The sequence below is a fragment of the Myotis myotis genome, unplaced genomic scaffold, assembly GCF_014108235.1.
Source record: "Myotis myotis isolate mMyoMyo1 unplaced genomic scaffold, mMyoMyo1.p scaffold_m19_p_5, whole genome shotgun sequence".
Classification (NCBI taxonomy): domain Eukaryota; kingdom Metazoa; phylum Chordata; class Mammalia; order Chiroptera; family Vespertilionidae; genus Myotis; species Myotis myotis.
In genome coordinates this window covers 77,145,700-77,161,993 of record NW_023416357.1, presented here as the reverse complement: position 1 = coordinate 77,161,993, position 16,294 = coordinate 77,145,700, and the positions used below count along the sequence as shown (strand labels likewise).

Genomic DNA, 16,294 nt, shown 5'->3' with positions numbered 1-16,294 from the left:
ATCATTGATCAGCTGCCTCCTGCATGACCCCTATTGTGGATCAAGCCCGCAACCTGGGCATGTGCCCTTAACAGGAATTGAACCCACGACCCTCAGTCCACAGGCCAACACTCTATCCACCGAGCCAAATCAGCTGCAAGCATGTCAAACTTGCAGCCCACAGACCACATGCCTTATTTATTTGGCCCATGTTAGCCTTTGAGTTTGACATGCTTGGGCTGGGGCCTGGCTTACATTATTTTAAAAGAGAACATTTCTTTAAACTAATAGGTTTACCTCAATACTTCTTATCTTTCTTTTTTCTTGAGAGACGGGGGAGGAGGGGTCAGAGAGAGAAATCAATTTTCTGTTCACTCATCCATGCACTCATTGGTTGATTTCTGCAAGTACCCAGACCAAAGCTACCACCCTGTCACATCAGAACGATGCTCCAACAAACTGAGCCAGGGCTAAGTCTTTCCTCTTTCCACTGGTTCTATACTGAATCCTCTTCTTGAATACATTTTACATCCAATGTAAAGAACAGAAAAATTCCCAGTGTTAATGCATTACCACCCACAGAGCTACCACTATCAAATTTTGATCCTTTATTTTCTTTAGAATTTATAGTTGCTATGATTGCTACTGATGAAGAAACAGATGTCACCAAACTATTGTGAGTTGTGGTCCTTATGGATGTTGACATCTGGAATGTGTTTTGTGAAACACTTGTTACTTTGGGTATAGACTTTAAAGTGGTGGTAGTCGTATTTGTGAGCCTGGTGATGCCATTTTAGATGTTGCTATGGGTTTCAAGGTGGTGATTGTTACTGGGGAAGCTGGAGTTGTAGATGGTTTCACAGTGCTGTTGATTCTGTGTAGGGCTGAAAGGCACATTTGGTTATTTCCTGTTGGTTTAGAAGTGAAGTTTTCAGGAAGTGCCAAGTCTTTCTACTTGAAAATCGTACAGGTTTCCCTGTCCTAGATCACCTAGCAACAGCAGCACACACACACCCCCACACACAATAATCACAACCCAGCCACCTCGGCTCCAAGTCCCACTGTTCTGGGGGCAGGATGCCAGGATCTCATAGGTACCCAACCAAGGTGGCGATGGCATTAACCAGAGCTGCCCTTCTGCGCACCTGACCTCCTGCCCTCCAATGACCAAATAGGGTGATGGAGCCCAGCCCAGGAGGTGGGATTTATGCCCCTTCTTGAGTAAAATATCATTCTTATCATGAGCAATTTAAAAATGTGACTGTTTGCAGACACTACAAATCTGACATACTAGAACATGTACTGGACTAAACAATTATTATTCACAATCACTTCATAATATTGTCGTTAGCTGGTTTTCCTCTTTATATATTGCACATGGTTGTGTCCCATTTACATTAAACCATTAATTAGACATAGAGTGTAAATCAAATTTGCTTAAACCCAAACCAATCCAACCCATCTTATCCCCGAATATTTGAGTTACACTGTATTTTAGATTACAAAAACTCATTTTAATGAGGAAAGATTACAAGTGAGGATGAGCATCTAAATGACTAGAACAGAGTAGGGGAGGGTTATTATTGTCAACCCTACTGGGCAGCTGGTAGGAAAAATGTTAGTGCAAAATACCGGCTGGTTTATTGTTAACTGAATACATATCTGGCAAGTTTAGACAAGTATCCCTAGATCTGGATACACAGAAAGGTTAAGGGGAATAATAGGCAAAACTTTAGGAACCTTAAAAATTAAAGTATTGGTTTCTATATATTAGGGTGTGATACAAGCAAGAAATTTGTGTGGTTTCCAAATATTAAAGAAACTATTAAAGAAAATTAACGAGGACGGTGAACAATCCATTTAATGAAGATAAAGTAACCTTTCAGGCATTAATGCCCTTCAAAAACCGTAACTTTCACTAGAAAAATCAGCTTTATATGACTATGTGGGATTTAGATTTGAGTGTCAATTATCTTTCCAACTGTACTGTACCTTTAAAATAACCTCTAAGAAATAATCTCAGAGCCAACATCCAGTTACCGATTTAAAGTATTTTCCTTTCCTTGGTTATAATAATTTTATGAAAGAATATTTGAGATTAAGATAAAGTCACAGGGGCTGGGAGGAAGGAAAAATAAGAGATATCTGTAATACTATCAACTATAAAAACATATTTAAAAGAATAGTCACTTGAATCTCATTAAGGACTGCCAATACTAATTTTATTTTTGCATTCTTTATGAATAAAAAGCAACCAATAACATTTTCCTTTTCTTTTCCCACTTAGATTCTTAAATCCAACTTCAATGACCATTATTTCAGGAATGACTAAGTTTAAGTACATTGCCTAAAAAGAATAGTTTGTAATCACTTCCTAGATATTTGTGCTTAATCTATTTTATAAACTATCAATTCTTGGAACATCTTAAATAACCTACCTTTGGAAGGTTTATTCTTTTCATAAAAATGAATACTTGGAAAAGCCATGCAGATGTGATATTTTTAATACTTCCTTAACATAAGGTAAAACAGGCAGGCCACCACTGAAAACATTTTAAATATCCATAGTAAATAATTACACAGGTATGGATCACATTCAGTATTTAGTGTATGACCAAGTTAATAAGTCAAAAACAAAATAAAATAAAAAAGACAAACAAACCAAAGTTAAGTTATGAATCAATACATCTTTGAAAAGCTTCTGCTATTTATTTACTTCTGGACAAACAAGTGGGAAGGCCCATCAGAATAAACATAATTGAATTTTAATCACTATCCTTAAAATAGCCTAAGAGTTCTTCAAACACAGACATACTAAATTTGGATGCATTTGTAATAAATAGTTTAACAATTTATGTCTTAGTAGGATCTTTTAGTGGAATGTATTGAAACCAGTCATAATTCACTGCAAAGATAAATAGGAAAAAGAAAACAAACTTTTGAATGGCATGTTATAATGACCTGGACAAAACTGATTATCAACTAGTCATAGCACATGCAACAGATCGAGAAATTAAATTCTCAGCTATATACTTTAAGTGTGTTGTCAGACACGAGAAAATGCAAAAGTTTCTACCAATCTCATTCATCTCCGCCCATATTCAATTTCATTTAAAACAAAAAAAACAGATCTTTTTCTCCAGATATTCATGTTAATCAGTGCAAAGTAAAACAAAGCAATTCAGTAGAAATGGTTTATTACAATATTATTTTAGGAGGGTTTATTCCTCAAATGTACTAAAAAATGTCTAAATCATGAGAATGATCAACCTCAATATCTTCCTCTACATCCAACTTAGTTTCTCCATGTCCCTCCTGTGACTCATCGAGAGAGGCCAAGGCCTCATTCGTGTCACTTGCAAAAGTTTCTCGTGATGTATCATCATCTTCTTGAAAATTCAGACTTTTAATAGCTTGCTTCATCTTCTTCCCCAGCAGTTGTGTTCTCCTCTTCCTAGCAGCTTTTTTATTTTCATATTCCTTTTGATTTTCAATGTAGAAAATGTCCTATAACAAAGGCACAACTTTAGTAAATAAGAACTACCATGTATTAAAAGGCTATTACAAGGCAGACCCTTTACATTATCTCCATTTCTCACAAAAAAACGAGCTATTATTATTAGACTCATAATTGTACACAGTCCAAGATAAATTAAGTCCCGACTGCAAGAAGAGGATGAAGCTGATTCAAACTCAACCTAGTGTTCGGTCTAGGGCCCATGCGTATTATACCATAACACATCATCTCTAAAGTTTAAGGTTTCTAAATGGCAACATACTATAGGAAAACCATGTTGTTTAACATTTAAATGAAATATAATCCAACATGACAAAACAGAAGTCTTTGGAGTAAAGATTTACTTTGAAATACCATCATAATCATATGCTAAGAAACGGAGCCATTCCTGAATTGTGTCACTAAGTATGATAATGTAACCTACACAATGCAAGAACAATTCCATTGTTAAAAAAACATGACTGTAATTCACATGTGACAATGTAAATCTTTGTCAAAAACTTTTATCACAAAGCACAAAAATAACACAGCACTGTAACACATTCCAGGTAGAGTTTCTCAACCTTGACACTACTGAAATTTTGAGCTGGATAATTCTTTGTTGTGGCAGTCTATTGTACGTATTGTAGAATGTTTAGCAGTACACCTGACTTTGTATTTTCTAAACCAAAAATTAAAAGTACAGCCCAGCTGGTATGGCTCGATGGTTGAGCATTGACCTATGAACCAGGAGATCACCGTTTCAATTCCTGGTCAGGGCACATGCCCGGGTTGCTGGCTTGATTCCCAGTGGGGGGCATGCAGAATGATTCTCATCATTGATGTTTCTATCCTCTCTCTCCCTTCCTCTCTGAAATAATTTTAAAAAATATATGTTAAGAAAAAAAACCAAACACCAATTCTCAAAGAAGTTTAAAAAAAAAGTACAAGGTCACATACAAAACAAAATCAAATGGAAACAAGGAAAGCAAGCCCACTCGGTTTAGTTCTGCTTCCAAGTTTTGCAGACTATGATTGTCAGCAATATAGCGATTAAAAGAATAGTTATAACATCATCATCTGGATGGCATATGAAATTACCTGCAATAAAATTCTATTTGCTTTCAGGTTTTTTCCTCTAATAACAAAGGTACTCAATCTGTGCACATAGAGAAAATTTGAAAAAACACAGAAAAATCTTAAAAGCCAAAACATTTATAATCCCTTACAATAGATCAAATCATTGGTAACATTTTGATGTTTTACACACCCATCTATTGTCCCATGCCTCTTTTTCTTTCTAAATTTGTATTTTGCCTCTTTAAAAAATTTAGTATTATTGTACTTTTTTCATTTCCTTAAAATTGCTTCACAAAAATAGAGGCTATAGCATAATCCTTTTATTTTAAATATATATTTTTATTGATTTCAGAGAGGAAGAAGGAGGGAGAGAGAGATAGAAACACCAATGATGAGAGAGAATCATTGATCAGCTGCCTCCTGCACGGCCCCTACTGGGGATCGAGCCCGCAACCCAGGCATGTGCCCTTGACCAGAATCGAACCCGGGACCCTTCAGTCCGAAGGCCAACGCTCTATCCACTAAGCCAAACCAGCTAGGGCTAGCAAAATCCTTTTAAGAATGTTCCCATAGCCTGGCCAAGGTGGCTCAATAGTTGAGTGTCAACCTACGAACCAGGAGATCATGGTTCGATTCCCAGTCCAGGCACATGCCCGGGTTGCAGGTTTGATCCCCAATGGGGGGCGTGCAGGAGGCAGCCAATCAATCATTCTCTCTCATCATTGATGTTTCTATCACTCCTTCTCCCTTCCTCTCTGAAATCAAAAAATAAAATAAAAAAGAAGTCGACAATCCTCTGTTATTGGATATTCTAAATATTTCTATTGTTTGTTATTATAATGCAATGTTTCCGGTAGTTTAACATTAAAAACTAACATTAAAATCCCCTTCTCTACAATGAGTTAAAAGAATTATTTCAAAGACATGTGATTTGGAGAAAACATAGATTTAAAAAAAACATAGGTTTAAAGCCAGTCAGTGTCTGTGTGATCCCAGGCATATCATTTTTATTACTTTTCATTTGCATAACAGGATAACACCCACTTTGATAGCCTGTGATAAAGATAAAGCGATATAAATATTTGGCCCAATACCAAGCTAAGGATGAATACATGCTATTTTCTTCTTTCTTGTTTCTGGAAAGTTTGCCCCAAGTTTTAGGTACAGAAATCTTTTCTAGATATTTTATTTAATCCTTTCATAGCCTTATTAAATAAGCAGAGCACATATTAAAGTCCCCACTTTACAGATGACAAAATGGAGGCAAAGGGAGAATTGTTCAATCATATAACCATTAAATGGCATATTTAAGATTAAAACCTAGATTTTGAATCTTAGAGAATTCTATTCATCACATCATGCTATTTCTCTGAAAAGATTAACATTTTGTTATCTAATGAATACCCAAGAATTTCCTTCTAACTACACATTATTTGTCAGAGATTATATTGAGGGAGTAGGGAGAACATTAAGGTTTAAACTGTTCTACCACTCCTAAGGAAATTTACATTGTTACAAATTTATGTTATCAAAATAACTGTTCCAATAAGGAAGAAAGCAGTTACTGACTAGAGATTTCAAATGTGCAACAACAGTAATTTCAATAACAGATCTTTAAAAAGTGACTCGGAAGTGAACAGGCAGAAAACCTAAAGAAAAAAAACAACATGGAACATGCAAAATATGCTCACATCAGCTCAAGAAAAATAGCTATTTATTCATCGTTGACATTATAATTAGTATGGCTACAACATATTCCTATTTTATTACCCACTGTAGTAATAAAGAGACAACAACACTTCCCAAATATAGCAGGCCTGGCTCGGCTGGCATGGCTCAGTGGTTGAGCGTCGACCTATGAACCAGGAGGTCACTGTTCATTCCCAATCAGGGAATGTGCCCAGATTGTGGGCTTGTTCCCCACGGTGTGACGTGCTGGAGGAAGCCGATCAATGATTCTCTCATCATTGATGTTTCTATCTATCTCTCTCTCTCCCTCTCCCTTCCTCTCTGAAATCAATAAAATGTGTATATATATACATATATATATATACATATATATATATATATATATACATATACAGCGCAGCTGTGTTGCATGTGCACACATTTTTCCAATGTAAGAAGTTAGATTCAAATATATCTGCTAAATGAAAATCATGTTCCTTAATTAACAAAAGATATCAAATTTTGAGCTACGAAACACCCACATTGTAAATTCCCATAGAAGACATTCTAGTAACACAAAAATGATTAAGAATACTGAAGTGCCTAGCTTCTAGTTTATAAGAAATGTTGGAGAGAGGGATGAACAAAACAAACCCATGAGGAGACAATCACCAGAATGTACATTCTTTAAGACTCTTCAAAAGGTCTAAATCATGGAGGTAAATATGGGACTAAAAAGAGCAAAAGATGTAAAAAAATGGAATGTGGAAATCTGGACATGATCCTGTTTTGGAGAGAGAAAAGAGTTGAAAATAGATTCTTGGGATAATTCAGGATATAGGAGTAATCTAGAAGTTGGATGAAACTAAGAAATTGTTTTATTTTTCTTAGGTATGCCTATGTAGGATATTGTCTTTATTATTGAGAGAGGCTTGTTGAAGTAATTAGGGATGAGTGTCATGATTTTATTTCCAAATGGTACCAAAAAATTGTAAAGTAAGACTGTTAGACTATCAACAACCCGTGACTCTAGGTGGAGGATAGATGGGTATTCATCCTATTCTTTCATTTATTCTGCATGTTTAAAATTCTTCAATAATAATAGTTGTAGGAGGGTAGGAAATAATTACGTGCTAAGAAACCAGGAAAAGATGCCATAAAAGAAATCTTGGTGTTGGCTCTGAAAGGGAAGAAAAAGAGGCGGAGCTTTACAAAAGGCACAGGTTTCACTTGAAATGAGACTAGGACAAAATTAGTCAATTTAAGACAAAGCAAGTGATGAAGATTAGTAGAAAATGAAGTTAGGAACCCAGCCGGCATGGCTCAGTGGTTGAGTGTCGACCTATGAATCAGGAGATCACTGTTCGATTCCCGGTCAGGGCACCTGCCCCAGGTTGTGTGCTTGATCCCATTGGGGGCGTGCAGGAGGCAGCCAATCAGTGATTCTCTCTCATCATTGATGTTTCTAACTTTCTCTTCCTCTCTGATATCAAATATATATATATATATATATATCTTTTAAAAAATTAAGTTAGAGGCTGAATAGAAGTCAAGTTATTATGGATCTGAAAAGTCAAGAACATCATCATTTTTACCTTAATTTGTTCCTCACTGATACTAGGAGTGTTTTTCAGGAGATTCAGGAAAACTCCACCTGGTGTTCTTCTTCGACTACCGTTCTACAAAAAGAAACAGAAAAAAATATACTTTATAGATAGACTCTTCTCATGAGTGGCGAAAGTATCTTGTAAACAGAGATGTGCCTAAGGCAGTGGTTCTCAACCTTCCTAATGCCGCGACCCTTTAATACAGTTCCTCATGTTGTGGTGACCCCCAAACATAAAGTTATTTTCGTTGCTACTTCATAACTGTAATTTTGCTACTGTTATGAATCGTAATGTAAATATCTGATCTGCAGGATGTATTTTCATTGTTACAAATTGAACATAATTAAAGCATAGTGATTAATCACAAAAACAGTATGTAATTATATATGTGTTTTCCGATGGTCTTAGGTGACCCCCGTGAAAGGGTCGTTTGACCCCCAAAGGGGTCGCGACCCACAGGTTGAGAACCGCTGGCCTAAGGCGATACTGAGGTCTACCCTGACCACTCCAGTTTAACTGCAATACCCTCCTTGCCTCTCTGTACCTACCTTTGATCATTTTCTCTTCTCAGAGCACTTATCACCGTCAAATATACTTAAAGATATTCTATTTACTCTTCATAGACTGTCTTCCTCCACTCCCCACTATAATATAAGTTTCCTGTGTCTAAAACAGTGCCTGGCACACCGTGATAAAAAGGAAAGAATGCATCAAAAGAAAGTGAATTTGGACTTCTATCTTCCCAAGATTTGCATTAGCTTGCTGGAATATAAAGTTTTATTACATTACTACAGAATTATTGATGAACCTATAGCTTGGTGCTCAACTAAATGAAAATCAAAGTACTTTAACAATGACACAAAAGAAGGGCCAGTACAGACTATTATAATTTGTTTTAGTTTTTACTTCAGTAATCTATGTTCACAGTCTGTTTCCTCAGCCAGTGCTATCAATTCTAATTGGTTTCCACAGCATAATATTGATTTACTCTCTTGTGATGTTATTATTCAGATTTCCGAGGAGTAAATAAGAAGGAAGCCATTCAAACGTCATTCTCACCCGGAGGTGAAAGCTGAGTGAAGTGAGATCTGCAAAATCATTCTATGGGATAAACTGGTGCTGCCTGGGATCTGGCCCCAGCCAGGAGTGCTCTTGCTGCCATTCTGAAACAGTAAAGTGTTTCTCAGCTGTTTTTTCCATTATTGTTTCCCCCACTGCAAGGAGCCTTTAGACACTTTCCTATTCACCCCCACCACCCATGAAATTTTAATACTCACAGGTATACGATGTGCTTTTTACATAACAAGGTTTTTTTCCTTTTGTCCCCAAGAACCAATTTTGAAGAATGCATGAATTAAACCAAAAATAACACTTCTGTTCATCCACTGCTAAGTACTGGGCATGGTGATAAGCGCCTCATGTGTATCATCTCATTTAATCCTCACATTCATCGCCACTTCACAGCTGAGGACACTGAGGCTCTGAGAAGTCAAACAACTTAGCCAAATATCATACCTAGTAAGCTGCAGACCCGAACTCAAAACAATGAACCCCTTAATTCCAAAATCCATATTCTTAAAATTTGAGCTTCCGGGTTTGTATGTTGTCTGCACACTAACAGGCTACAATTTACGTATGTTTTTTCTAAGTATTAAAACTGACAATACTTACTTTTTTATTCAGTTTTCATTGTTAACAAAGTTTTTTTAAACCTCAAACCAATAACTTATGATCCAACAATCAGACAATTTTATTTTGTAAAAAAGTCATATTAAGCACAATTAAAAATGAAAACAATGAAGCTCTTAGTCTTACCATTATAAAAAGGCCACCATTCTGTTCTACTTCAGCAGTTTCCATCAGAAGTTCAATTGCCTTTTTGTTCCCAATAATACTCACTACTCGGGCTATCAGATCTTTCTTTGGTTCCTGCAACCTGAGAAGGAACAAATAAAGTAATATTAACCTCTTTATTTGTTGTATAAAGTTAAAGAAATCTACCTTAGTTTCGTTCAGTCCTCAACTAGAATTTAAGTGCATTCTAATAACATTTGTTTTTCAAAATCTTCAATATTTAACTTTGAAATCGATGACATGGAGACATTCCTATCATGGGTCACCCAAGGAGTAGTAACCTCAAGATTTCATCTTAAGTCTCATAACTGGCCTCTTCACTTTGCTTTATTGGATTATGGTGGATTTCAAAGTAAATGTGCACAGGGCTTGCTTAAGCAGCACATATACTAAAATTGGGAAGACAGAGATTAGCATGGCTTCTGCGCAAGGATGACACACAAATTCGTGAAGCGCTCCCTATTTTTTTCACATTGATGTTTCGCTCTCTCTCTCTTCCTCTCTCCCAAATTTATTTTAAAAGTAAATGTGCACATACACTGAGGGGAATGCAAGCCTAAAAGCAAAAGATAAAACCAGTCCACTCCTGTCAAAACAAATAACATACACTAGCTTTCAATTATTGTTTTGTTTTTAGCATATTTTATTGATTTTTTACAGAGAGGAATGGAGACGGATAGAGTTAGAAACATCAATCAGCTGCCTCCTGCACACTCCCTACTGGGTATGTGCCCACAAGCCAGGTACATGCCCTTGACCAGAATCGAACCTGGGACCCTTGAGTCCTCAGGCCAACGCTCTACCCACTGAGCAAAACCGGTTAGGGCAAGCTTTCAATTATTTAGAGATATCTGGATAGGATTTTCCCCTCACAAACTCCCCACTTCAGAACAAAAGGTACGACTAATATTCAATGATGACTTATAGGATAAGCCCAATCCTAAGAACTTTATATGCATTATCTCAGTTAATTCTCTCAACAACCTTAAGAAAGAGGTAATATTACTTTCACTTTACCACTCAGAATTAAAAACACCAGGAATGCCCTAGCTGGTATGGCTCAGTGGATAGAGCGTCGGACTGTGGACTGAAGGGTCCCGGGTTCGACTCTGGTCAAGGGCATATGCCCAGGTTACGGACTCAATCCCCAGTAGAGGGCGTGCAGGAGGCAGCCGATCAATGATTCTCATCATTGATGTTTCTATCTCTCTCTCCCTCTCTGAAATCAATAAAAATACATTTAAAACAAACAAACAAGAAAACAACACCAGGAGCCTAAGTAACACTTGTAATGTCAGAGCCCACACTCTAGAGATGAAGGAGGATTAATACTGCAGAAGTCTACCAGTTCCCTGACTAGGCCTGGCTTCCTGTTTCTTCTCAATAGGAGGCAAAGAGCATTAGACTAGGAAAAAGGGACCAGCGTTTAATTCCGGGTCTGACACATAAAATGTGTGACTTCGGGCAAGCCACGCAACTGCTGGGCTTCAGTTTCCATATTCTACAAAGTGAAAACTTTGGTTTACAAAATCTAAGTTCCTTTCCAGCACTCAAATTCCAAATTCCTCAGTAGTTTAAAAATCCAGTATTGACAGGCTTGCCCGGAAAGTAAATGCTTGTTTTCCTGCTAGCTCTATTACTCTTGAACCATATTTGTTTTCAAATTTGTGACACTGTTCATTAGTGATTTAGAACTTATGAAAAGTTAAAATTTGAACTTGTTAAAAATACATGCAATGTTAATTTACATCAAGCAATTCTACTCCGAGGAATTTATCCAAGAGAAATGAAAATCATGTCCAAAGACCTGAATGTGAAAGTTCATAACCTTATTCAGAGTAGCCAAAAGGTGGAATAGCCATTCAATACAGATATGTGTGTGTGTATGTGTGTGTGTGTGTGTGTGTATGTCATAAATAAAACATTACACTAAGTAAAAAGCCAGGCACAAGAGCCCACACATTATATAATTCTATTAATATGAAATGTCCATAAAATGCAAATTTATAACTACAGAAAGTAGATTAGCAGTTATCTGGAGCTGGGAACAGGGGTTACCTTTATTTAAATGGGCGTGTGGATATGAGGGGGATCTTATTGGAGTGATAGAAATGTTTTGAAAGTGGTTTATGGTGAGAGCTGTACAACTGATAAATTTACAAAAATATCAACACATCATTGAAATGGGTACATTTTTACTCTATGTACAATATGCCTGACTCATATAACAAGTCATGAATGCTTGAAAACACTCAAAACTCCCTCCCACATGATTTAAAAAGGTAATTGTTTTATCTAAAGAGCTCTTGAGCACTAAATGGAAAGAGTTGCTTATGAGTTCATAAAAGTTTGCAAAATTATTCTATCAATCTGTCCAAAGTTAATAAAATACAAATATATTCACACAACCAAATAGCCCAGAGTTCGTTCCTTAAATTTAAAAAAAAATCTTAAAAGGGAACAGTATCACTAATGTATTTGGAATCTATTTTATTTCCTATAAATGGAAGATAGTTGGTCAAGAGCTCATTTGTATGAAAATGTTAAATGCTCACCTGAAAGTAATTTCATCAGCCACTCTCTCCTGAGAATCCTCCTCTGTGATCTCATACCGGCCTTTATAGTTCATTTCCAGTCTGTCCCCTAGTCGGTCTTTGACAGGTCGTTTCCGTTTGAGATGACCTTGCCCGTTTTCCTCTTCCTTTGAGCCTGTTTTCTTGCCATCTTGCATATATTCATCTAGCTCTTTGTCTAATTCTGTTGTCTGTTCTTGAGACTCCCTCTTAAGTTTCTTAGCAAGCAAATAATTGTAGGCCTCGCATTGTCTGCTTTTGTCAATAGTGCCTTCCATTTCCAAGATACCAAGTTCATTGGCCACCGAATCTTGATTCTGCTCCTGCAGCACAGCACCCCAGATGTTGTTAACCTTCTTCCCTCCAGCAAAAGGCGGCTTCTGGCTGCCCTGGCCGAATGCAAAAGGCTCTAGTTTGGGAGGGGGGTTGAAACACTTCTGTCGCTTGCGTTTCCAAAGAGAGGTATCATCATCTGAATCAGAAAAACTCTCTTCACTTGAGTCTACACCTTTAACAGTCCGATAATGTGACACTGGTGCATAGGCTGCTGCAGTGCCCTGGAAGGGCCTCACTGCACTGTCCCCAACTAGTGCTTTCTGGGAGAGAAGGAAATAAATCAATTCCACAAAACACATCAACTCCACCCACCACGTGCTCTTTAAAGAAAAAATTATTTAGGGATTCAGCTGGACCATTTTGAAGCAGAACGGATATTCAAAAATGAGAAACCAATTCAGTCCCTACTTTTCTAAAGGTCCGTATGGAATTTCCAATTTTAAAGGCATAAGTTCTTCTTTATAGAGCTAATGCAGAACTTAGTTCTAAGGCCTCCTTCTAAAAAATTACCAAAGCCCTTCATTCTCACCTTTAGAAGATTTGCAATCTTTTCAGTTCTTGTCAGAATGCTTGAAAATGATGTACACACTAATTGTTACTAGTAGTTAAAACAGAATTTGTTTTCACTCTTTTTTTAATGTTTTGTTTGTTTGTTTTTATTTCAGAGAGAGGAGGGAGAGGGAGAGAGACAGAAACATTGATGAGAAACATCCACCGGCTGCCTTCTGCACACCCCCCACTGGGGATCCAGCCTGAAACCCAGGCAGGTTCCCTGTCCAGGAATTGAACCAGTGACTTCCTTGTGCATGGAAGTTCGATCAACCAACTGAGCCACACCAGCTTGGCCAGAATTTGGTTTTTGCTTCCCAAATATGCCTTTTACTCATTTAAACACTTCAACTTCCTTTCCACAGTTTTGTGACTATACTCCTTTTAGATTAGATAGTAAACTATGGGTAGGAGTCCAGGACATATTACTTTTAAGCCCACCCAGTGCGGCTCAGTGGTTGAACATTCACCTATGAACCAGGCAATTACTGTTGGATTCCCAATCAGGGCACGCGTCCAGGTTGCAGGCTCAATCCCCAGTAGGGGTTGCCCAGGAGGCAGCCGATTAATGATTCTCTTGCATCACTGATGTTTCTATTTCTCTCTCTCTCTCCCCTCTTCCTTCCTCTCTCTGAAATCAATGAAATATATCGAAATAAAAAATGCAGAGCCCTGCCCTGGCCACTGTGGCTCAATAGTTACAAGTGTTGGCCTGCACACCGCAGGGTCACAGTACCATCTCCCTCAAGGGCACCTATCTGGGTTGCAGGTTCAAATCTCGCCCTGGTTGGGGCACATACAGGCAACCCACATATTGATGTTTCTCTTTCTCTCCCCACCCCACCTCCACCTTCCTCACTTTCACTCTCTAAAAATTAATGGAAAAAAATATCCTCCAGTGAGGATTAACAACAACAAAAAAATGCAGGGCCCATGGCGTTAAATTTGCCAAGTCATCCGTCAATCTGTAAAACAACCTGAAAGACACTGAAAAACAAAATACCTCGGTGTCATTTTAATGCAAAAGAATCACCTTTGCTTTTTGTACTAAACACTAAAGAAGTATTTGTTTAACTATTATGTGCTTGAAATGGGGGTGGGGTGACTTAAACCAATTAGGCAATTTTCCTATCTTTTTTTAAAAAGCTTTTTTAAAATTTTTATTAATTTTTTTTAGTTTAAGAGGGATATATGTGTGTGTTTATTTATTAATTTATAAATAAAAGAGAAACGTGAGAATGGAACCTCCACGGGCTGCCTCCTGCACGAACCCCACCGGGGATGAGCCCGCAGCCCAAGCCACACACCAGCCAGAGCAATCCCTCCCATCTTCAGATAATAATGGAGCTAAAAGCCCTACCCGGTTTGGCTCGGTGGATAGAGCATCGCCCTGTGGACTGAAGGGTCCCGGGTTCGATTCCAGTCAAGGGCACATGCCCAGGTGGCCCGCTCGATCCCCAGTGGGGGTCGTGCAGGAGGCAGCCAATCAATGATTCTCTCTCATCATTGATGTTTCTATCTCTCTCTCCCTCCTCCTTCCTCTCTGAAATCAATACAAATATATTTTTTTAAAAAAATAATGGAGCTAACATTACATTTCTCAGGTGGTAAGCTCCGCTGAATCCTCACCACCAGGGCGTCAGTGCGCACCGCTACCGATCTCGGTCCACAGCCCCGCGCATTGATTAGGCATTAACAGCATTAACAACACGTGCATTAATAACCTGCCCCAGGTCACGGTGCCGGCGCCAAGGTTCCAAGCGGGCACCCCGGCACCAAAGCCCTCGCAGAGCTGGTTGCTCAGCGGGGTGTGGGGGGAGGACAAGCTCGCGTTTACAAAACCCGGAGACCAGCACGAAAATAGTGCCATGTGCCGCATGACAAAGCCGGGGGGTGGGCTATGGAAGACAGGCTCCGAGCAGGTGATGAGCGCCATTGCCCATCCTCAATCCCCTGTCTGCTCTGGGCGACCAGCTCCACGCGCTTTCGGGCCGGGGTCCCGCCGGGACGTCCTGGCGGCGCTGACGTGGGGGACTCGGTAGGTTTGGGGAAGGAAGAGCGGAGGAAAAACGGCCTCCGGAGGCCGCCGCCCGCGGCTCCCTCCTCGCAGCGAGACGCCGGCCCGGAACCACCGCCCGCCCTGCACGCTCACCGGCACCTGCAGCGGCCTCTCGCAGGGCGCGATCGTCATGTCGGAATCCGAGTCGGAAAGCTGCCCATCTTCCATGTCGCCGGCTTCCAGCGCCATGTTCCCGCGGCCCGGCGCGGCGGTGGAGGGAGCACTTCCGGCGGCGGCGGGCGGGTCCGGCGGGCGGCCTCTCGGGCGCCCCCGCGAGGGGCTGCTCCCGCCCGGCCGCCGGGGTGGGGAGGGGCGGGGGGAAGGGCGGTTCGCCGGGAGGCCTGGCCGAGGCCGGCGGATGGGCGCGATCCCTGCAAACTGCTCGCGGGCGCTGCTCCGGGAAAATGCGTGCCCCGCTGCCCCGCCACTTTGGCGCCTTTCCCTCCAGACGTGGTTTCCGTGCAGCCTAAGTTTGTGCGCGGGCAGCAGCCATCGGGGATTCCTCCTTGGCCTCACCCCTCACTTGAAGCCCCGGCAGGACGTCTGGCTCCCATTCTTGCTTCTGCGCAATCGACATGTAGCTTCCTGGGAAGCCATTGCCTGAGGTCCCCGCCTCCTCGGACCCCCCAGGGGCTTCCCTGCACACAATGAGACCCGAGTCCTCTGCTTGGCGAGCAGGGCCGCTGGCTGGCCCGCGCCTCTGCCCCTCACCGCCTCCTCCCAGCTCCCAGCTCCCAGCTCCCAGCTCCCAGCTCCCCCGACGCGGTGGCGCTGCTCGCGTTCCTCAGGCACCCTTTGTTCTTTCCAGGCTCTAGGCCTTTGCAGTTGCTGTTCCCGCTGCCAGACAGACCCCTCCCAACACCCTGAAACACCATTCTTTCAGGTTTCTGATTGAATGCCATCTTCTGAGAGAGGCTTCTTCGACCACCCCAAAATAGGAACCTCTAAAGCACTCTTCACCCCCTTTTTTCTTCGTGACATCAGTAGTCAGATGTGTATTTCTTTATTTTTTGTCTGAAATGTCTGTTTTATTCAGTGTTGTTTCCCCTGTGTGCCACCCAGTGACTTCTTGTATAGAAAAGAGGATCAAGAA

The 16,294-nt window shown here is 40.1% G+C and overlaps 1 protein-coding gene and 1 pseudogene across 3 annotated transcripts; one reads left to right on the top strand and one right to left on the bottom strand.

Annotated features, from left to right (window-relative positions):
* Positions 1 to 2,461: 2,461 nt before the first annotated feature.
* On the bottom strand, positions 2,462 to 15,903 carry PHAX (phosphorylated adaptor for RNA export). 3 transcript variants are annotated; one of them, XM_036309568.1, is made up of 6 exons: positions 15,295 to 15,903; positions 12,240 to 12,853; positions 9,646 to 9,766; positions 7,819 to 7,902; positions 7,354 to 7,403; positions 3,255 to 3,486 (listed from the first exon to the last, which is right to left on the bottom strand). In XM_036309568.1, exons 1-6 carry the CDS (start codon positions 15,388 to 15,390, stop codon positions 3,399 to 3,401), a joined length of 1,053 nt encoding a protein of 350 aa, XP_036165461.1. In that variant the 5' UTR covers positions 15,391 to 15,903; the 3' UTR covers positions 3,255 to 3,398. The 3 variants fall into 3 exon arrangements, with proteins under 3 accessions (XP_036165459.1, XP_036165458.1, XP_036165461.1); XM_036309566.1 differs by lacking the exon at positions 7,354 to 7,403 and having other exon boundaries at positions 2,462 to 3,486; positions 15,301 to 15,901; XM_036309565.1 differs by lacking the exon at positions 7,354 to 7,403 and having other exon boundaries at positions 2,462 to 3,486; positions 15,295 to 15,897.
* Positions 10,054 to 10,151, top strand: LOC118657151 (annotated as a pseudogene).
* Positions 15,904 to 16,294: the final 391 nt, after the last annotated feature.

Coding starts and splice junctions, on each gene's coding strand:
- PHAX (XM_036309565.1), bottom strand. CDS start 15,390: ATGGCGCTGGAAGCCGGCGACATGGAAGATGGGCAGCTTTCCGACTCG. Junction 12,854..15,294: donor AGAGGCCGCTGCAGGTGCCG/GTGAGCGTGCAG, acceptor CTTCTCTCCCAG/AAAGCACTAGTTGGGGACAG. Junction 3,487..7,818: donor TCAGTGAGGAACAAATTAAG/GTAAAAATGATG, acceptor CCTTTGTTATAG/GACATTTTCTACATTGAAAA.